The sequence below is a fragment of the Syngnathoides biaculeatus genome, chromosome 12 (assembly GCF_019802595.1).
Source record: "Syngnathoides biaculeatus isolate LvHL_M chromosome 12, ASM1980259v1, whole genome shotgun sequence".
Classification (NCBI taxonomy): Eukaryota; Metazoa; Chordata; class Actinopteri; order Syngnathiformes; family Syngnathidae; genus Syngnathoides; species Syngnathoides biaculeatus.
Window position 1 is genome coordinate 10,379,792 of NC_084651.1, and position 22,690 is coordinate 10,402,481.

A 22,690-nucleotide genomic window follows, 5' to 3' on the forward strand; every position below is an offset into this window, starting at 1 on the left:
ACTGAGGTCGACCGACAGATTGTCATTTGAGCAGAACGTTTAAATAAAAACATTCATACTGAGGACAGAGTCTGGTTTTACCCAAATCAAATAAACCTAACCCAACCACAACCTCCAACCGTATCAACTACCGTAATTCCCGGCCTACGGAGCGCACCTGGTTATAAGCCTCACAGAGTACATTTGTCAAGGAAATACCATTTGGTACATACAAACGCCGCAGCTATGTAAAAGCCGCAAGTACCCACATTGAAACCCACATTCAAACAGGAGATATTTACAAAGAAAGACTGTACACAGAAAGAATTTAATGCTAGCGCCACGCTAGTGCTAACGCTAACAGCTTCAGTTAAAATAAAACTTACCGGTAAATATCACTGAGACACGCCAGTAACAGAGCAGCAACACGCCAGCACAGCGCTCATGCTAGCCCAGCGCTAACATGGCCAACCATCACCGCGTATACTGCAGGGTTGAAAGCATGTGAAAAAAGTTGTGGCTTTAGGCCGGAAATTACAGTAACCCAAACTAAGTAACATACAGCGAATCAAAAAAGTATACACACCCCTCTTCATCAAATGCCCCAAAAAAAATTGTGACATAAAAAAAAAAATGAGAGCTAGATGAATCACCACCACCATTAACGTGACCCGGACTTGTACAACTACATCAAAAAAAACATCTTTTCAGTGGATGAGGTAAAAATAAACACCTTCTAATGAGTGGGTGTGTGGCTGTGACCATAAATCATCAATCACCTTCAAACTCATGTTAAATGGCTGCCTTTGATTAAACCCAAATAAAGTTCACATGATTCAGTAGGCTTGTCCTGACAAAATTTTGGCAGAGTTGGGGGGCTTTCTCGGAGACACATGAACGTTTTATTCTAATAGGGGCTGCTTTTTGGAACTGTTCATAATTCTCTCCATCTTAACTAAAGCCCCAGCTGATCAAACAGTGTTCTTTTGTCGATAAGCAGTGTTGTGTTTGGATAAAAACAAACCTTTTTGGAATTTTAGCCAGAAAACCAGACCATGACAAAATTTTCCAAGCACATGTGGAAAAAATGTGTTTGGTCTGATGAAACCAAGATTGAACTTTCAGAACAAAAGAAAAAAACAACACTAGTTAAAATCACTTTTCACCGTTGAAACTTTTAGTTGTGAAGAAAATAAATTAATGACAGCCCACATTGTGTCTACCAGTGGTGATTTCAGGTCCGATTTATTGAGTTGCTTTATGGAACTGCCCCATGAAACCCGCTGAAAAGGCTGAATCCTTAGTTTCCCTCGTAGCTAATTACAGTAGCTTTATTAAGGGGTGTTTTCTGTTAGGATCCAATTATTGTGCTTTTAGTGTAAATTAAGTAATAAGAAAAGTAAAAAAAAACAAAAACTTGAACCCTAGTCCTAACCCTAATTCCAACCAGTAGCACAATCCTAAACTAACATAACCAATTGTGTAACCATAGTGCTTCATGTCTTAAGTTCGCATATACAGTGAAGAAAATAAGTATCCGAACACACTGCTATATTGCAAATTCTCCCACTTAGAAATCATGGAGGGGTCTGAAATTTTCATCGTAAGTGCATGTCCACTGTGAGAGAGATAATCTGAAAAGAAAAATCCATATATCACACTGTATGATTTCATTTTTACAATTTATTTGCGTGATACAGCTGCAAATAACTATTTGAACACCTCTCTATCAGCTACAATTCTGACCTGTTAGTCCGCCTTTAAAAGTCCACCTCCACTTCATGTATTTTCCTGAATCAGATGCACCTGTGTGAGGTCTTTAGCTGCATAAAGACACCTGTCCACCCCATACAATAAGTAAGACTCAAACTTGTAACATGGCCAAGACCAAAGAGCTGTCCAAAGACACCAGAGACAAAATTGTACAACTCCACATGGCTGGAAAAGGCTACGGAGAAATTGCCAAGCAGCTTGGTGAAATAAAGGTCCACTGTTGGAGCCATGGTTAGAAAATGGAAGAAGCTAAACAGGACACTCAATCTCAATCGGAGTGGAGCTCCATGCAACATGTCAACTTCTGGGGTCTCAATGATCCTTAGAAAGGTGAGGAATCAGCCCAGAACTACTTGACAGGACTGTGTCGATGACCTGAAAAGAGCTGGGACCATCGTTTCCAAGGTGACTGCTGGGAATACACGAAGACCTCATGGTGTGAAATCATGCATGGCATGGAAGGTTCCCCTGCTTAAACAAGCACATGTCAAGGCTAGTCTTAAGTTTGCCAATGACCATTTGGATGATACAGAGGAGTCCTGGGAAAAGGTTTTGTGGTCAGATGAGACCAAAATGGAAATTTTTGGTCAAAATTCCATTAACCGTGTTTGGAGGAAGACGAATTATGAGTTCCATCCCAAGAACACCATCCCTACTGTGAAGGATGGGGATAGCATCATGCTTTGGGGGTGTTTTTCTGCACATGGGACAGGACGACTGTGACCATGTATTGTGACATCTTGGGGAACAATCTCTTTCCCTTAGTCAGAGCATTGAAGATGGGTCATGGCTGGGTCTTTCAACATGACAATGACACACAGTCAGGAAAACCAAGGAGTGGCTCCGTAAGAAGCATATGAAGGTTCTGGCATGGCTTAGTCAGTCTCCAGACTTAAACCCAATAGAAAATCTTTGGAGGGAGCTGAAACTCTGTATTTCTCAGCGACAGCCCAGAAACCTGTCCGATCTAGAGAAGATCTGTGTGGAGGATTGGGCCAAAATCCCTCCTGCAGTGTGTGCAAACCTGGTGAATAACCACAGGAATAGTTTGACCTCTGTAATTGTAAACAAAGGCTACTGTACCAAATATTAACATTGGTTTTCTAAGGTGTTCAAATACTTATTTGCATCTGTATCACACAAATAAATTGTTGAAAAAAATCATACATTGTGATTTCTGGATTTTTTTTTTTTTATATCTCTCTCACAGTGGACATGCACCTACGATGGAAATTTCAGACCCCTCCATGATTGCTAAGTGGGAGAACTTGCAATATAGCAGGGTGTTCAAATACTTATTTTCTTCACTGTAGCAATAGGAAAACAGAAGCATATTAGAAATATGATAGCTGAGCTCTCTACAGGTGACCATCTCATACAGTCCAAAAGAGCAAACATGGGTTCTTTCCAGCCTCTGCTCGATTTTCACTGTGTCAGTCTGCTTTTGTCTGCGTGTCCATCACCCAAGCGCCTGCTCAGCCTTTCAAAAGCTGAGTAATGCCGACACACACACATTTCATTTCAGAAGCAGCAGCAGCAGCGGCACCGGTACCAGAGAGCCTGAAGAGCCGCGAGCTAATCACGGATGCGTCACAGAAATCACGATGTCGATTCAATCAAAGGGAACATTCACCACTCAGGAACCAGTATAATTAGGCTCATCCAGAAAAGATGAATATGCTTATATTAGATATTTGTGTGATTAAGGATACACATGAGAGGGAAAGGAACATTGGAGACGAGACGCAGGCATCAGTTGAAATGCTAAACAAAGTATCAATAAGGACGACAGTTAATAACGCATAACTCAACTGCATAGCGTCGGCAATGCCTGCATTCCCGACTCACACACACACTCATATAACACATGCAGACAAACTTGTCTTGTCAGCAAATTACATACTTGACAGCCTTCTGCGATGTTGTTTTCATATCACTCATTGTGCACCGATGGGATTCAAGCTATTCTGTATGTGTGTGTGTGCGTTTGTATATGCATACATATTCCTCAGCAACAAGATAAAAGTCCATTAGGTAAAAACGGCTACCGCAGAACTGAAAGACCTGCTTATCCTCACAAGAGTCGTGGGAGTGCTGGAGCCAATCCCAGCTGTCATAGGGCAGGAGGCGGGGGTACACCCTGAACTGGTTGCTAGCCAATCGCAAGGTACACGTTTCAAGATACAGTGAAGAAAAAAAGTATTTGAACACCCTGCTATATTGCAAGTTCTCCCACTTAGATATCATGGAGTGGTCGGAAATTTTCATCGTAGGTGCATTTCTATTGTGAGAGAGATAGAGTGAGGTGTTCAAATACTCATTTGCAGCTGTATCACACAAATAAATCATTAAAAAAAAAATCATACATTGTGATTTCTGGATTTTTCTTTTTAGATTATCTCTCTCACAGTGGACATGCACCTACGATGAAAATTTCAGAGCCCTCCATGATTTCTAAGTGGGAGAACTTGCAATACACCAGGGTGTTCGAATACTTATTTTCTTCATTGCAATCGCTGAAGAAGACAATTGATGAGTGCCCCGTTGTCGGGTGTGAGTGCACGCAGGCCATGTGGAGTAAGACAGAAGACTGAGGAGTGGGAGGAAAAAGTTTGAAGTGAAGGCCACTGCAGGGTCTTCATTTTTTTTTTTTCATACGATTTTCGTTACGTCTTTAATTTCTGACTGTACCAGTCCTTTGAGGTGATAAGCTAACCCCGTCACTATTTTTTCACGCTTTGTGTTGTTCCAAGTTCCAAAAATGAAGCAAGGTTGGAGGCTGGAGATGATGACGTGTTCTCACCGCAAGCTTAGACAAATGAGCCTCATTAAAAGCAGCACATTGTTGTTTGGAGTTGTGTTGCAAACGTATCCAACCCCCCCTGAGCAGCACTGCACTATAATTGGACCTTTGACACATTTATCAGCCTTTAATCTGCAGATATGCATTCATTCTTCCCATAACTTTGTTTTCGAAGAGAGCAGGGTTGGTGTGCTTGGCAGCGATAAGCTTGCAGACGGCTCGCGGAAAAGGTCACATGGGTCACGACAAGTAGGTTTGATTTGCAAGGAGACGACCTGACAGCTTCAGTAATAAAAGCTTCCAGAATGGCTGCCAGCATGTTAACAACCACCTTCTCTGACACTTTGTGCATGTGCGTATTCGTGTGCTTATAAAAGGACATTTGCGGGCTTTTCACAACAGTTGCTCCGTGACTTCAGTCATGTTTATTGTTGTTCTTTTTGACTATTTTTGTAAGTTATATAATTTGCTCGTACCAAAAAAACAAGCTTTACCGTAAAATAAACACAATGGATTTGGTACATGTGCTTTGAGCAGGGACGTCCATCCATCCATCCATCCATCCATCCATCCATTCATTTTCACAGCCACCTATCCTCACAAGGGTCACAGGAGTGCTAGAGCCTATCCCACCTGTCAACGGGCAGGAGGCGGGCTACACCCTGAACTGGCTGCCAGCCAATCGCAGGGGACATCGGGACAAACAGCCGCAATCGCAATCACACCTAGCGACAATTTAGAGTGTCCAATTAATGTTGCGTGTTTTTGGGATGTGGGAGGACACCGGCGTGACTATAGTAAACCCACGCAGGCACGGGGAGAACATGCAGACTCCACACAGTTGGGTCCGGGATCCAACCAGGGACCTCAGACTGTGAGGCCAATGCTTTCCAACTGACCCACCATTCCGCCTCGTGGGGACGTACTCAACTTAACTTATCTCTTAATACCACAAATACATTTATATTGGAAAAACCCTCAAGATTCAAAATGATACAAAAATGCAAGGCATTTCAATTGATATGAACATGAGGAGAATTTCCAGGGATTAGCTCTAAATTTCAAGTCACTCAAGAGCATAAAACCTATATGAAATGTGAAAAAACTGCATGAAATGGGCATTTTAAATAGGTTTCTATAGAATACACAAAGAATATATAGCCGCTTGATATTACCTCGATGGAATATGTCCTACATTTATTATTGGCAAACCTAAACCTACAAGTGCGATGTTTTCAAGCCTTTTCTTACCAAACAATGGCACAAACACGGTGTGTTTGGCAGTTTTGTTTTGTTCTTTTTTACATCAGATGTCCTTCCTGACACGGACTTATAATTGGGCTTGGGGCCACCAGTGGCTGGGAACAGTGCAAATACTATTGAGTACATGGTCTGCTGATCCCCATGCATGTCCTGCCCCAGTGTCAACTGGCATTGTTACACAGTACACAGTGACCACTTTGACCTCGCTGGTCACAACACTACGTGTACCTCTAGAGCCAACTGACCATGAAATACTTTCTTCAATTAGCAATAGATTCCAAATGAAATGTGCAAATGGGGAATACGGGGAAGGCGTTCCACCCGACAGCTCATCATAAAAGCACATTTCCATGTCGGAGATCAGTGCAGATGGATAGTGGAGGACGAGATGGTGAAACAAAATATCCCTTTAAGCGTGTCCTTCGGACCGCCGGAGACGCTCCTTTTCATGGAGGGTAGACTGCATTGAGTCCCGTGGGAGACATTGAAGGGGGACACACAAAATCTGCACGCTGAAATAACAAGTAATTGCATCTCCAGCCGCTAAAAGATAGGCTGATGAAATCTGAGCTAGCAGACGAAGCTAATGAGCCACCACGGTTTTACAAAAATTAAGTTTCAACTACTCGACTGTAACAGAAACAACTGCTGTACCTTGTGTATGACTTTGCTTAGTATCGTCCTTAAAGCTCCAGTGTCTTGAAATGCATGATTTTTAGTACGTTATTAATGGGGGAAAAAAAGGCAGCCGGAATGGCCCCTCCGTTTTTTCACCACACGAAATGATTTTGACCTATATGGCTTTTTGTCACTCCCGCCATGAAAATCCTCTCGAGGGATTTGTTTTCGAGAAGAAGCAGGAAGTGACGTTACTAGCAGACGCCCATTCAGGCGGTGTCATATGTTTCTACGAGTTTTACCTGCTGGAAGGTAGCTCTTCTCTCCAAAATGCCAGCACGTTGTATTGCTGGATATTGTTCGAACACTCGGAGGATGGATTTACACTTCATACTTTTCAAAAAGACCCGGTTCGTCGTGAAAAATGGATTGCACTGGTGCAAAGGACGAGATCTTCGTGGGTTTCAAATGACAGGTAGGTGTGTAGACAGCTACTAAAGAAACAATAGTTGGGGGCGGGACGTAATCCTCTCAGAATGTAAGAAAAGATCCGCATACGTAAGGAAGGGGTGTTAAATGTGTCGATGTACCCATTGGCGCCGTTGACGGCTTTGGCCGATGTGGCTCATCGCGGCGCCACCCGGGTGGCTCATGCATACTGTCTGCGAGTCTGTTGTTAGTAAGAGTTAGTAAGTTAGTAAGAAGTGATCCCCATATCATCTAAATATGACTCGAAACTAAACAAAACGATAATATTGCCCCGGTCACTGCACTCCATTCTGTCCGCGGCGGACGGCTTCGGCGACGCCTCATCTGCAGCGGACGGCTTCGGCCAGGCTGGCTCATACATACTGTCTAGGAGTCTGTTGTTATTTAGAAGTGATCCGTATATCATCTAAAAATGTCTTGAAACGATAAGGTTCTATTACCCCGGTCACATCACTCGATTGTGGGATGTTCCCTTCCTTGAAAAGAGCTTCCGTGTCCCATAGTAGGTGGCACAGGGTGTTTTCAATGGCGCATGTCGGAGTGTGACGTATTGAACAGACGTTGCAGGCAATATGGCTACCACTTGAATGTCGGATGAGATTGCCACAACTTTGCGAATGGATGACGCGGCCTCCGCTCATATTTTTTTTTTCGTATAGACATGGAAGTGATTAATGTCATGTGTATTTTTCATTACAATATCTATTTTAGAATGTTTATAGGCATGACACTTGACCTTTAAGTATAATGCACTTAGATAATGTCCTATAGTTTGTTTTAAAAAATTTCAAATTCATATATTAGTAGTGTGGGTACTAAATACTGTATAATAAACGATGATCCCAAAACTTTTTTTTTTTTTCTGCATTGGCAAAGGCGACGTGTGAAATTTCTCTGTTTTCAGTCTCAGCAGAAGTGCATCGTGGTCTTTGCCCTGCTGTGCTGCTTCGCCGTGCTGGTGGCGCTCATCTTCTCGGCAGTGGACATTTGGGGTGAGGACGAGGACGGCATCTCGGAGGACAACTGCAGCCGGGACTGCAGGTGGGAGGGGGACCTGCGTTTCGTTCTTGGACGTTTTGATCTACCTCTGGCAAGCTTGTTTCTTAGCCAGATTACGCTAAAAACAGGGCAGCCGATTTCTTCCAATTTTTGTAGAGAGGCCGAAGAAGCAATGAAAATTGGGTGTTCATCTAGCTAAATGTTTGGGTTTTAAAAGTGGATAAGGCATTTTAATTGCTGTTTTTTTGCGCAAAAGACATCACAACTTTAAGAGGGTGGAAGAAGAAATCAAATATTTGTGGTGTGTGATCACCAATGCTTTAGCTGATCCGGCAGTCCCATTCCCTCCATTAGACTCCTGTGCTGACATCAAGCATCCCACCTCAATTACGTCCTTTATCTGCTTTCCTCACGTCTCCATCCATCTCCTCCCTCATTCCTCAAATCAGCCCGCTAACAGCCAGTCATTGCTGAAGCTGGCCCATCCTTCTCTTTGCTCTCAGACTCAAAAAGGGCTGAGCTGGGCCATACGATTTGTCAGCGTTAAAGGTCCAATCCAGAGGAAATTTATTTTATTTGTCTATAATACAAATGTAGCTAAAATTTCATAAAAACACATTTTAAAAGTTCTCAACACAACAGAAATTAAATAAACTAGCGTCAAAGTCAGTCTCAAGATTTTGTTCGAAATGTCACTTAGATTCGACAAGTTCCGTAACTCCCCGGAATGTGACGTCATGCCAAGACAACATTTAGCCAGAGAGCGAAAATGCTAGCAAAGATGGTGAGAAAGTGTGTCGTAACGGCTATTCTGCGTCAAACGCTTACGGAGTCAGATTACATGAATGGCCAAAAGATGAACCGACAGGCAGGTTATGGACCAGGCTTGTGAAGACAAAGTGGGCGCATTGGACTTATAAATCAAAGTGGACAGTAATATGTTCCAAGCATTTCGCGGAGGACTGCTTTCAAAACCCAGTGCAGCGTTCACTTGGCTTCAGTAGCAAGTAAGTAAGCACGTGTTCAATTGTTGAGTATTGACAAGTATTTACCTCGTTTTAAATGTAAGTACAATGCCGATACAGATATATATGTCAGCTAATATCCGTATCCATGTGATGTTTAGGAGGTGACAAAATTTGGACACGGTATAAAGTTAGTGTACTGTTGTGTGCTCTCAAGTGTTCCTTGCATTATTTAAAATACGGGCTAAATCTTTAAACGCAGAATGACGCCAACTCAGTCGCTACAACTACAACAACAACAAAAGACTCACTGCTGTGTGCAAGCAGCATAAGACGTTTAAACGTGGTTGAATTAGATTATTTTGTCAACATGATGTACGTAGATTTCTTAAGGCACCTACCAGTGTGTGTTTCGGGTGCGAAGTTCCACGTCGACTTCGTCAGGTCTGGCCCAATCCTGTCCCTGTGTTGCATTCGTCAACTCAGGTTCGAACATATATGGTTGAATTACATCTGCATGGGATGTTTTTCGAAGAATAAGAAAATTCCTCCACTTCCTCTTCCACAGAGCATTCCATAAAAACTTCTTCATCACGTCTCTAGAGCCCACTTGCACCGTATATGATTGTCTGTGTAGGAAGCCATTGTGTTTACTGGGGTTGTCTTGGTGTGACGTCACACAGAATCAGCTTCAACAAAGCCTCGGTTTGAAACCGACATCAGAGGCATTCAGAATACAAAGAAAATGTGCACTCTGGCGCTAATTCATTTAATTTATGTTGCATTGAGAATTTTTTTAAATATTTTTTGTGAAATTTTAGCTACATTTGTATGATAAGACAAATAAAATACATTTCCTCTGGATTAGACCTTTAAAGGTGAACTGTTTTCTTGTCAATGTTATTCTATCACTATTTTTATGTTTATAAGATGATCCCAAAATTACACAACTGATTTCCATGAAGAGGGAGTAAAATTGCCATCTAATGTTGAACATGGAGTAGTCTCCTAAAATGAAAATTAATGGACAAATAAAAGGCCAGATTTGGTCACTAAGTACTGTATTCTTTTTGTAAAAAAAAAAACAAAAAACCTGAGTTAAACCATACATTATATGGTGGAATATTTTTTCATTTACATAGCTCTGTGCTCTACGAGACTAAGTGGATTTTTTTTCTAAATTGCTCTTAACAAAAAAATCTGAATGCAAACAGTCCAGTTTTGTGCAGTCATGTCGAAATATTGTTTTTCTTGTAAACTGGAACCTACACGAGAATAATTCAATTTCTATGAAGCTGCGTCAAAGAGGCCGTCAAATAAAAAACATTTTATGTCCTTCTCCTTGAACAGGAGAGAAGGCAACAAACAAATGGACAAGTGAATTCCCCAATTTAGTCACCTTAAAAATTTTCTTTCCTGTTTTTGTACTTTTTTTTCCAGTTGTTTGTACACATGACCATACAGTATCATCAGTCACAGCTTTTTTTTTTTTTCCCCCGGCAATTCTCCATTTCCCAGCGTTCCACCACCCTGTAAATTTGAGAGTCATTCAAGGTGTGACATTGAGAGGCCCCGTAGCTCAGTGGTTAGAGCACTGGTTTGGTAAACCAGGGGTTGTGGGTTCGTATCCCACTGGGGCCTCCACTCCCTGAGAAGGGTTGCGTCAGGAAGGGCATCCGGCGTAAAAATTGTGCCAAACATATATATGCGTTCATCTGAGATGATACGCTGTGGCGACCCCGAAAGGGACAAGCCGAAAGGAAAACAACAATTCAAGGTGTGACATTGTGAAAGACTCCAAGGCAGACAGGGTGATATATTATGTGCAAGCCTGACCCGTTTTTCACGAGCCGCACAGAGTCTTATTTGAGCGTGATCCATCATTGGAAATACAAAATGTGCTGGTGTAGTTCATGTCGGAATAACTAATAAAAAAATAAAAGGCTTACATACTTGTAGTGGTCCTTTATAGAACTTTCTTAAGATCTGTACTAAAATATTGCAAAGGAAATAGTTCGAGACTGATGTATCGAATTTTGTAAGTATAACTTCAATCATTCAGGCGAAAGAGTATGAAAGACATTTTCATCTCATTTTAATAACCACTTTGTGAGATTTCAATAACACTGCACAAGAACTACGAGGACACTGACATACAAGATTCCGAGTTTGTTGCAGTATTTAGAATTTCAAAACTGACTTAATTGTCGGCGGCTCGGTGGAGCAGCTGGAAAGCGTTGGCCACACAGTTCTAAGGACCCGGGTTCAATCCCGGACCCGTCTGTGTGGAGTTTGCATGTTCTTCCCGTGCCTGCGTAGGTTTTCTCCAGGCACTCCGGTTTCCTCCCACATCTCAAAAACATGCAACATTAATTGGACACTCTGAATTGCCCCTAGGTGTGATTTTGAGTCCGGCTGTGTGTCTCTATGTGCCCTGTGATTGGCCGGCAACCAGTTCAGGGTGTACCCTGCCTCCTCCCCGTTGACAGCTGGGATAGTCTCCAGCACTCCCGCGACCCTCGTGAGGATAAGAGGCTAAGAAAATGAATGGATGGATGGCTGCACTTAATTCTCCCTTGTCCTTAACAGTCAGTGCAATTTTCAAGTACAGTAAATTTAAGTGTACCTTGATAAGCATTGAAGGATTTGCATGTAAGAATTCCGCTGAAAGGGCAAGGAGACTCACTTGAAGAATGAAGTATGATCTCACCTCAAGTATCTCATCTCAAGTATCACCTCCCCGGTCAGAACAACACAAGTGTATTTTCTTACTGCGTCTTTTCTTGATGCTTTATGCACAGTTTGACTTTACGAGGCGGCTGGTGGTAATTTCCTCGTGCCTGGCGGCTCGTAAGCAGCTTACAGTTGACCTCCGAGCTGCTGTGCAAAAAGGGCTAGATGGAGGGCCAAGTTTCACGATGCTTTTAGCACCTCGTCAAAGCCACCGGGGAGCCCAGACGTTCCATTTTGCGGCAGAATCGTGGGATTCTGTCAATAGGAGATTGAATGCATTCATTTTGGGAACGCCGTGTGCTATCCGTCCAAAGGAATAACATCCTGAGGAAGGGTGAACTGATTTTGTGAATCCGGCGGGTGGCCATCATGAGGCTCGTACGCTATCTGACCTTTGGCTGCGCCCCAAAATCTGAGACAGCCAGGAATTTCAAAGCGAGAGCTGGCGCGTGCCTGCAAATCAAAAGCCACGCCTGTAAATGAAACACACTGGGGCCAATGTGCCCTTCAGTGAGGGATGAAAGGAGGGAGGTTGGGAGTTAGGGAGCGCCGCCTGGGCACGCTTGTGCTCGTATATGTTTGATATATAACAGAGCCCTCCATAGGGGGTCTGCCAGAGTCTAATTGAATGCTCTGCCTTGGTCAAATCTGTTTGTAACAGTTACAATATTGGAGAGCTCAACGTGCCAAAAATCATAAAATCTCTTGTTTCAATGGTTGTCTCATATTGCCAAAGACATTCAAAACACAGTAAAGTAATTTGTTACAATTGAGCTGACTATTTGTTGAACATCCCTGGATGGTTGATGTGGATTTACAAATGTTTTAAATAATGATTTATCAATGGGCAGCACGGTGGCTCAGCTGGTAAAGCGTTAGCCTCACAGTTCTGAGGTCCCTTGGACACTCTAAATTGCCCCTAGGCGTGATTGTGAGTGCGGCTGTTTGTCTCCATGTGCCCTGCGATTGGCTGGCAGCCAGTTCAGGGTGTACCCCGCCTCCTGCCCGTTGACAGCTGGTGTAGGCTCCAGCACTCCCCGCGACCCTCGTGAGGATAAGCGGTGAAGAAAATGGATGGATTTATGTTGCACAGTTTTGAACGCAGGCGTCAAACTCAAGGCCCGGGGGCCAGATCTGGCCCGCCACATGATTTTATGTGGCCCGCGAAGCCAAATCTAGAGTATCAATTTCCATGATTCTTGTAAAAATGTGTACCAAAATTTCAAATTGTCATATATTATATATCTTTTACCAAACATGACTAGTTGAAAAAACATTTCCCTTGGTTTCTGATTTCAAAACCAGTTCATAAATTGATGATGAGATGACTAAATATTTTTATCCCATAGTCAACCCTCTGAGGGAAACCGGAACAGCAATGTGGCCCGCAAGAAAAATGAGTTTGACACCCCTAGTTTAGAGCAACATTTTGAGCTGTCTGGAATATTTTAAGATTTAGTACTGAAGTAAATCAGGGTTCATACTCAGTCTGACCCAAAAAATTTAAGGGCTTTTTAGGGGCATTCTTAGGGGCTGGCACGAAAAATTTAGGGCTGACACGGAAAAAAATTTAGGGCCGACACGAAAAATTTAGGGCCATCGTGGGAAATCAAGAGTAAGGAAAAAAGACTCACCCAATGGTGCCATCAACCGTTCTTGGTTCATCAAATGTTCCAGTACCTCAGTACCTGTGACAGTGATCACCTGTCGCCCCTTGTGGTAGTTCTCATTGATATGACCATTGTCAACGTCTTCACATAACAGTATACAGAAAAACAGATTCTAACCACAATTGCAACTATATACACAAATGTCTTCTACTGATGTCTGTTTCAGCACCCCTACGAGTCCAGCTCCTTGAGCCTACCCAGTACCTCCTCTTTGTTGCTGCAGAGGTGCCAAAGTGGCTCTCTTGTCCTTTGCTCTGCCTCTGAGTGCATTGGCCTCGGTGATAAACCTCAGCTTCCTCTTTTCTTCTACCTGCTCACACAGCCTGTCAGCCTTCTCAATCAGCGTAGATATGTCAGTCTCTATTCTGGCTTTTTGGGCTTTGAGGCAGTGGAGATGAAAAGTGGGCAGCGATGCCAAATGTAGCCAGGTACGAAGTCTTCCTTTCCCCACAGTGGTAGTTTTTAGCAATGTCACTGTCTGGGAACATGACTGCAAACACTTTGGAATTATTTTCACAAGATTTGTAGCTGGAATGGCTGCAGATCAATTTTAAAGTCCACACGATCTCTGCCTTTAACGAGTCCCCCTTCGTGTATTGAACTACGTTCAGAGCCTGACTTCTGGCTGGTTGAAGTCGATGGCTGGACAACTGTAGGTGCGCATGCACTGCCAGTACCACTGCCTGAAGTTGATGCTTCACTATCTTGATATTTTAGAAACAGATTCATACCAACGGAAGATGAGAGACTCTTCGCCAAATCAGCGTGTCTCCTGTTTTTCCGGAGCGACTCCTGCGCTTTGACGCCCATCTTTTCAAGCTGGTAACTCTGCTTGCACAGATGGCAGTAAAACATGTGCCGATCTTTTGGATCTCGACGAACCCAGCTCCCGAACTCCTTACTTTCAACCCAAGCATATTGAAAAATGCAATTTCCCATGATACAAGTTGGATCGATGAAAGAACTATGCTACGTCGTAACGAAGACGAAGTGAAATGCCCACTCACGCAAACAAACAATGGAATATCGACAAGATGGCGACAAGTTGTCAACACGGTGACTTCCGTTGACAATTTCCGGCTGTTTTGGACGCCAGACGGATCGCTATTTTTTTTAGGGAGAATTTTGGCGGTAGAGGTCCTCCCTTTGATTTTTTTTAATTTGAGGCCTTTTTAGGGGCTTGGCCGGTTTTCGCGGATTTTTAAGGACTTTCAGGAGCCCCTAAATGCACCTTCGAAAATTTTGGGGTTTTTAGGGACTTTTAGGGTCGCTTGCGAACCCTGTAAATTTTCCCTCTGGCTTAAGATTTTGAATTTACGACTACCTTTGCTCATGCTCAACATCCATCCATCCACCCATTTTTTTTAGCCGCTTATCCTGACGAGGGTCGCGGGAGTGCTGGAGCCTATCCCAGCTGTCAATGGGCTGGTTGCCAACCAATCGCAGGGCACATAGAGACAAACAGCCGCACTCACAATCACACCCAGGGACAATTTACAGTGTCCAATTAATGTTGCATATTTTTGGCATGTGAGAGGAAACCTACTCCCTAACTCTGGTTTCATGTTTAACGTGTCAAAAGTATTGCATGATTGTAGTATTGTTGTTTTTGTGTTATGAGCAGATCGCTCCTCATCCACATTTCCCTGTGTGAGCTCATTAGGCTTCTACTGTACTGCACTGTATCATCATTTTCTTCCTCCTGCTGAGCCACCATATCAATCTGCACGTCTCACTGAATCCATCCCACCTCCCGTTGGTTTAAATGCATGTAAACGATCATTTTACTTATTCAACGCCGAATGCGCGTTTTATGTAACATCGTCTAGCCTTGTGCTGTCGTATCGAGTTGCCGCTGGTGCTCTTTTGTTGTCGTTTGATCCTGCGCTTTGTACCTCATTTTTTTCCTGATGTGGTGTAATCGCATCCATTGCTGACGCGAGCGCAATAACCTTCAATTAGACTCACTTAGACACAACAAAATCTGATGATGTGCAAATAATGTTTCCTGGTGGAAGCAAGTGAAGATAAGTGGATGTTCCTCGTTAAGATGGCCGTCCTTTGAGAGCCAATTAGTCAGGTAATTGTCACCATCGAAGACGGCAAACATATGCCATTGTATTGGGACTAAACCATAAGAACTAGGAGAGAAGATTACCTTGTATTAGTTTCCTTTTGTAATAGATCTTCGCGGTTCTTTTCCTCAGAGTTGTTCTGGTGGAGAACATTCCAGAAGATGTCGCCTTCACGAACAGCACCGCATCCCACCTCCCCCTGTCGTCGGGGCTCTTCGGCCTACTGGATCGGGCCAGCCGCGTGGTGGAGATCGTCTCCCCACGGTGGCTCCTCAACTCCACCGAATACGAGTCTAACTTCCATCCTGCAACCAAACAGGTACAAATGGTGTATTAGAAATATCCATCCATCCATCAATCTATTTTCTTTGCCGCCTATCCTCACGAGGGTCGCAGGGAGTGCTGGAGGTTATCCCAGCTGTCGACGGGCAGGAGGCGGGGTACACCCTGGGGTGGTTGCCAGCCAATTGCACGGCACACCGAGATAGACAACAGTTGCACTCACAATCACACCCTGGGGCAATTTAGAGTGTCCAATTAATGTTGAATGTTCTTGGGATGAGGGAGTAAACCAGAGTGCCCGGAGAAAACCCACGCAGACACTGGGAGAACATCCAAACTCCACACAGGTGGGGCCGGGATCGAATCCAGGTCCTCAGAACTGTGAGGCCAACGCTCTTTAGCTTCCCCAACGTGCCACCGTATTAAAAATATCCATCCATCCATTTTCTTTGCCACTGATCCTCACAAGGGTTATTATCAAGGGTTATTATTCAAAATAGTCCACTGAAAATCATATTATCAAGGGTTATTATTAGAAATAGTCCACTGAAAATCATATTGTGCTTTACTTATTTAACATTTTTCAGATGAATCCACTAATTTATGCTGAGTATTTTTATATCATTTCTAACTTCATTTGTCCCTTGGAGTGAATATTTTGTACAATTTCCAACTACATCCTCCCTAATGCATAATTTTTTATAATCTTCAACAAAACTGTCGTGTTTAACATTTTGTCCGATGTCCAACTATCCATCCATCAATCCATTTTCTCAGCCGCTTATGCTCACGAGGGTCGCGGATAGAGTCGGAGCATATCCCAGCTATCATCGGGTAGGAGGCAGGGTGCACCCTGAACTGGTCGCCAGCCAATCGCAGGGCACATGGAGACAAACAGGCGCACTCACAATCACACCTAGGGGCAATTTAGAGTGTCCAATTAATGTTTTTGGGATGTGGGAGGAAACCCAAGTTCCCGCGGAAAACCCACGCAGGCACGGGGACAACACGCAAACTCCACACAGGCGGATCCGGGATTGAACCCTGGACCTCAGAACTGTGAGGCCAACGCTTTCCAGCTGAGTCACCACCATGTCCAACTGCATTTTCCCAAATACTCGACATTTTGTTCAATTTTCATTCCAATTCCCACGAGTGGCGTCTCACATTTTGAACAATTTCCAGCAAAATGTTTCCCACGCGAGGATGTTAAAACAGCTATTGTGTTGTTGTTGTTGTTTTGGCTGCATTAAATGAGCTACTCATTTCGGGTTTGGGATTTGACTAACTGCTATTGACTTGGCGTAAAAAGGTTACGAAACACATATACACACACATATCAGATTCCGGACTAATAAGAACTGGAGGCTGTTCATTAGGAGGTAATGGCTCCTCCTTGGAGGTTTTAGGACAAGAAAAGCTAATGGCCTCTTATCCTGTTACAACACAGCTCCGTGGATGAGCGCGTTCTCTGCAGGATTATGCGCATCATCAAATATTTTGCTGATGAATTCGGTTGGTAAAATTCATGAAAAATGTGCAGATTAAGCAGGGTAGCGTACATACATCCCAACAAACTGGTCAAATTTCAGCATGTTCCCTCCACTGCAATCAAAGACAGCATAGGCCCATTTATTGGAAGACTGGAAGATTATTCTAATGGAACAATTATTCTTTGGTTTGGGGTGTGTTAACGGTCATTTATTTTTTTATCCTGCCCAATTTGCTCAGAAATAACGTATATAAATATATATATATATATACATACCGTAATTTCCGGCCTATAAGCCGCAACTTTTTTCACACGCTTTCAACTCTGCAATTTATGCGGTGATGCGGTTAGTTTGTGCATTTTTTCCAACGGCTGCAAGGGGGCACTCAAGCGGAAAAGGTAAGAGTGACACCGGTGGAATGTATGTGCTGAGGAAGTGACTTTTACCGGGATGTTTTCTTTTTTTTTTTTTTTTTTTTTAAACGGCCCTGTTAACGCCGCACTAGCATTAGCGCCAAGCTCGCATGTTGCTGCTGTGTTACTGCCACATCTCAGTGATTTAAGTACGTTTTTTTTAACCGGCCCCATTAGTGCTGTGCTACCGTGTTGCTACTGTGTAGCTGCCGTGGGTGTTCTTTTTTTTTTTTTTACAGGTATGTTTTTTCATTTCCACCAGCCCTGTTCGTGCTACCGTGATGTTGCTACGTTAAGATAATCTAAGATAAGGTAAACTTTAAAAACTCTGTGTACCGTATTTCTTTGTAAATATCCTGTGTTTCAATGTGCATTTCAATGTGGGCACTTACGGCTTTTAGACAGGTGCGGCTTATGTATGTACCAAATGTTGTTTCCTTTATAAATGTACTGGGTGAGGCTTATAATCAGGTGCGCTCTGTAGGCTGGAAATTACGGTATGTTAAACCTGTTCAATATTACACAATTCACAGTAAAAATGACAAGAAGAGCTTGTAACCACAATGTAATTACGAGACAAACGAATATTAGCCAAGCTTTTTCTGTTTCTTCTTCGACATCTAGTCTGTCTTCAGCAGTCTGTCACCCACAGGTCAGCTTTGGTACTTCAACAGACAGATTACAACCGACACTATGAGCGTCTTAAGAACACATCTGCCGATTTTTTACCTCGTCATGCGTGGGGTGTCATACATCTTAAAAATCAGCATGTGTAACCTGCTCGAGTCTATAATAAGGAATAAGGTCCAGTATATTTTGATGCATTTATGTGTCCCCGTCCGTCACAGGGTAGACTTTTGCTGTCCAGGCTGCTGGCACTGAAGTCCAGGAAAATACAGCTAAAGATCTCCAGCGGGATTGTGGACTCGGCAGAGCTTAAGACACTCGCCAGACACGGTCAGCATTCAAGTGGCAATCTTAGCTCATCTGTACTCCTGTTCAGTTAATCCACCACCAATTTTCCATTCGCTATTCACTCTACAGGAACAATAGGGAGCAAGCCCTTCTGTCACTAGCAAAAAAATTAACATGAGAACGTTACAATGGGATCAAAGCGTGACTTTTCCATAAAATTGTATACTATTATGCGACATCTTGGGATGTTTCGAAAAGTGCGCAAAAACATGGAAAATTTGAGTTTTCAAGTTAGGTTAAAAAAAACCTGTGAATATGTAATGAAACAAGTAATGAATTGTGAATATGCGGGGGAGAGCCGGATTCAGATTTTTTAACTTTGGCTATTTGCTGCAAAATTCACCTACTTGTGGGGTTTTTTTGTGTTCCTTTTATAATGCTCTAAAATCCCACAAGATGGCACCAAGACCCCGGCAAATAGGAAGTAGGAATAATTTGTGTCAAGGAAGACGTTTAAAGTGATTAATCTTGACTGAGAGACAAGGTGAGAGCTAAGATCAACCTGGATTGTTAGTGGAAAGTTCCATTTCATTTTAAGGGCAATGATGGATTATAATTAAACATGAATTTGAAATTACATTCAAGGGATTTGGGATCACAGTTTGTGATATAGCTCAGGTTTAAACTATTTGGTTATTCACGCGAAGGCTCGGTCCACATGTGTGGCCATGTTACTTAACACATCAATTTCTTCTGTGTTTGCAGGCGCAGAGGTGCACTATTTGAACATGACGGCGCTGACAAAAGGTCACCTCCACTCATCCTTCTGGGTGGTGGACAGGAGACACTTCTACATCGGCAGCGGCAGCATGGACTGGAGATCCCTGGCCACAGTATCTAATATACACACGTACACTTTTGTACAGGGGTTCTCAAACATTTTAGGTTCAGGGACACCCTTCCAGTATACAGGACAGATTTTTCCAAGGACATCCTCATAATCCTAAAGCCAAATGAACGTGATTACCATGGGTTCCCCTTCTTCTTCTTCTTCTTTTCCTTTCAGCTTGTCCCGTTAGGGGTCGCCGCAGCGTGTCATCTTTTTCCATCTAAGCATTATGTCCTCGCTCACAACAGCCATCAACCTTTTCTTTCGTTTTCCTCTCGCTCATTTACGTAGCAGCTCCATCCTCAGCACCCTTCTACCAATATAATCACTCTCTCGCCTCTGGACATGTCCAAAGCATCAAAGTCTGCTCTCTCTCTTACCTTGTCTCCAAAACATAATTCTAATCCTATCCAACCTGCTCACTCCGAGCGAGAACCTCAACATCTTCATTTCTGCCACCTCCGGGTCTGCTTCCTGTTGTCTCTTCAGTGCCACCGTCTCTAATCCGTACATCATGGCCGCCCTCACCACAGTTTTGTAAACTTTGCCCTTCATCCTAGCAGAGACTCTTCTGTCACATAACACACCAGACACCTTCCGTCAGCTGTTCCAACCCGCTTGGACCAGGTTCTGCACTTCCTAACCACACTCACCATGGGTACCCCTAAATGTGATCGGAAATAAATCTTGCCCGTTTTTGAGAAAAAAAGTCGAAAAGTTACAACAACAAATTCAAATTGTCTCAAGAAAGCATTTGTAATGTTATGAGAGTGGCTGTAATTTTTCAAGAAAATAGGTCATAATCTTAACAAGACCATGTTTTTTTCACGGTTAAAGAATAAATATTACAAGAATAAACGTATTTTTCCAAGATGATTGAGAATCATGCACTGTTGCTGTGATCATTTTTTTAAAAGTATGTATTGTGTGTATGTGTGCTCACCAGAAGAAGGAGCTGGGTGTGATGGTGTACAACTGCAGCTGTCTGGCTCTGGACCTCCACAGGGTGTTCAATGTCTACTGGGGGCTCCAGTACAAGGACTTCATCCCCTCCTTCTGGTCCAAACGCCTCTTTGCCTTCTTCAACAAGGACTCGCCACTGGAGCTCACCCTAAACAGCACCAAGGCCCAAGCATATGTCACTGTAAGTTAAACATGTAATGAATTAAGTGACAGAGACATCTAACAGATGAGATTGATATCACGAACCAACAGTGTGGGGGCAGACCCAAATGCAGGACTCCAAGAGGAGGACATGATGTTAGACGTGGTTTTATTTCGGAAGCGGGTCGATACCAGAAAGCAGTCCAAAATGAGGCAGAGGCACAAACACGCTAGGCTAGGCTGGATCCAAAAAGACATTCAGTGAGGTCCGATGACTGTGGAGCAAACAAACAACCTTAACAGGATGGGATTAACCAAAGGGCCTCGCTGTAACGAGGATAGCGCAACACTACACTTACTCAGTGGTGGAGAATCCAACTGGCAGTGAACGCAACATACTGACACGAGGCAACGAACTGGCAACACCAATGATAAAACTCAAAACTTAAATACATGGTCAAATTAGAGTCCACATAAAAAAAACAGCTGTGGTCGGTGACAGGTGTCAGAGGTGACAGCGCCCAGAGCGGTGGCCAGGCCACGGCCAAGAGCTTTGCTCAGAACAATTGAGGATGAGATTGGAGATGACGGGAAGGATATGAGTGAGGATAAAATAATATGGATGAGAAGAAATGGAGATTGAGGATGAGATTGAGGTGAGACAAGAGGATTGATGATGACATTGATGATGAGATAGGATGGTGGGTGAGATTGAAGGTGGCATCGAGCTTGGGATGGGGATAAGATGGATGGTGACATCAGATGAAAGATGCAATGGGACGAGATGAGCGGAAAAACAGAGGAAGAAAAGGATATAATACATGTTGAATTGGATGAAGAATGAGATCAAATGGAGGCTGGGATGAAATGAGCTGGAGGATGGGACGAGGATAAAACATTATGTGAGACCCATTCACTGGCTGCAGCTAAAGATCACAACAGCTCAGGATCACACGCTCGTTTCGTTGCCGACTTGTTGATGTTCCACTTTATGTCCGTGAGATGACAGGCTTGTTCTGTTCACAGACCTCCCCGGATGTTTTCATCCCCAAAGATCGAAGCAGTGACCTGGAAGCTATTTCACGGGTCATAAAGGATGCCCGTCACTTCGTGTACATCTCTATCACAGACTACTTGCCCCTACTCAACACCAGCGCTTACAGGTGACTTCAGTAACATCTGCGACTTCTCGGTTTCGTCATCTGCAGTAAATCGCGGGTTGCGCCACCCCACTGATTTGCATGAATCCTACGCGCGTGTCTACGATCAAAGGTACTGGTCTCGTATCGATGGGCTTATCAGGGAAGCTCTGATCCTGAGGAGGGTGCGCGTACGTCTGCTGATAAGTTGCAGGGAAAACACTCATCCGCTGACGTTCAACTTTGTGTGGTCTCTGAGGAGTCTGTGCATGGAGGAGACCAACTGCTCGCTAGAAGCTGTAAGTACGAACCCTGAATGAGTCAAACCATCACAACCATCACCACGGCAACAATATGTGCATGTGTGTGTCTGTGCATGCAGAAGTTCTTCAACCCCAGACTGCAGAGGGATGGCAATCTCCAAGGCATAAACCACAACAGGTTCATGGTGACGGACAGAGCCATTTATTTAGGTTTACGTATTGACTATTTCACTTGTTTTTACTCTAAAGAGTGTTTTGATTGCGTTTATCGAATTGTATCAACTTAAAATCATGGCATTGTTGGATTCAAAAGGAAATTCTGCCCGCTAAACAAGTTGTTGCAGGGCATGTTCTTTCTTCCGTAGCAAAAATATGATTGTTTTTGTCCTGACAGGTAACCTGGACTGGGTGGGGAATGAGTTCACCTACAATGCAGGCGTAGGCCTGGTCATCAGTCTGACTGAAGTGGTCCAGGAGGAGAGGAACACCACAGTGGTGCAGCAGTTCCGGGCCGCCTTCGAGAGGGACTGGTTTTCCAGCTACACCTGCTCCCTTCAGGCCAACAAGATCCCAATCTGCAGCAAGCACCAGATGAACAGAGTGGTGCCGGCCAAAGACAGCCAGTTGGATGGCGGGCCAGCGCCCATCAGGATGGGTCAGCATAATAATATCACTCCGGCATCGATGAGAAACGATCCCAAAGACGATGGGCAGGATGGCAAAGCGAGGCGCCGGGATGGAGTTCAGGGTGAGACCGATGGACTGGTACCAGTTGGAGACCAGAAAGTCGATCGACTTGAATAGACACGGGTACAAATCAGAAGG

At 43.6% G+C, this 22,690-nt stretch overlaps 1 protein-coding gene across 4 annotated transcripts in view; it reads left to right on the forward strand.

Annotated features, from left to right (window-relative positions):
• LOC133509581 (inactive phospholipase D5-like) overlaps nucleotides 1-22,690 on the forward strand; it is a 36,524-nt gene extending 13,834 nt beyond the window's left edge. For 2 of the 4 annotated variants that reach the window (XM_061836742.1, XM_061836743.1), the window contains exons 2-10: nucleotides 7,830-7,966; nucleotides 15,500-15,686; nucleotides 18,404-18,512; nucleotides 19,236-19,363; nucleotides 20,306-20,503; nucleotides 21,490-21,626; nucleotides 21,736-21,901; nucleotides 21,985-22,075; nucleotides 22,260-22,690. In XM_061836742.1, coding sequence (XP_061692726.1) covers nucleotides 7,830-7,966; nucleotides 15,500-15,686; nucleotides 18,404-18,512; nucleotides 19,236-19,363; nucleotides 20,306-20,503; nucleotides 21,490-21,626; nucleotides 21,736-21,901; nucleotides 21,985-22,075; nucleotides 22,260-22,669 — 1,563 coding nt within the window. In that variant the 3' untranslated portion in view covers nucleotides 22,670-22,690. The remainder of the gene's footprint in view (nucleotides 1-7,829; nucleotides 7,967-15,499; nucleotides 15,687-18,403; nucleotides 18,513-19,235; nucleotides 19,364-20,305; nucleotides 20,504-21,489; nucleotides 21,627-21,735; nucleotides 21,902-21,984; nucleotides 22,076-22,259) is intronic. The other 2 variants (XM_061836741.1, XM_061836744.1) reach the window with 2 other exon arrangements.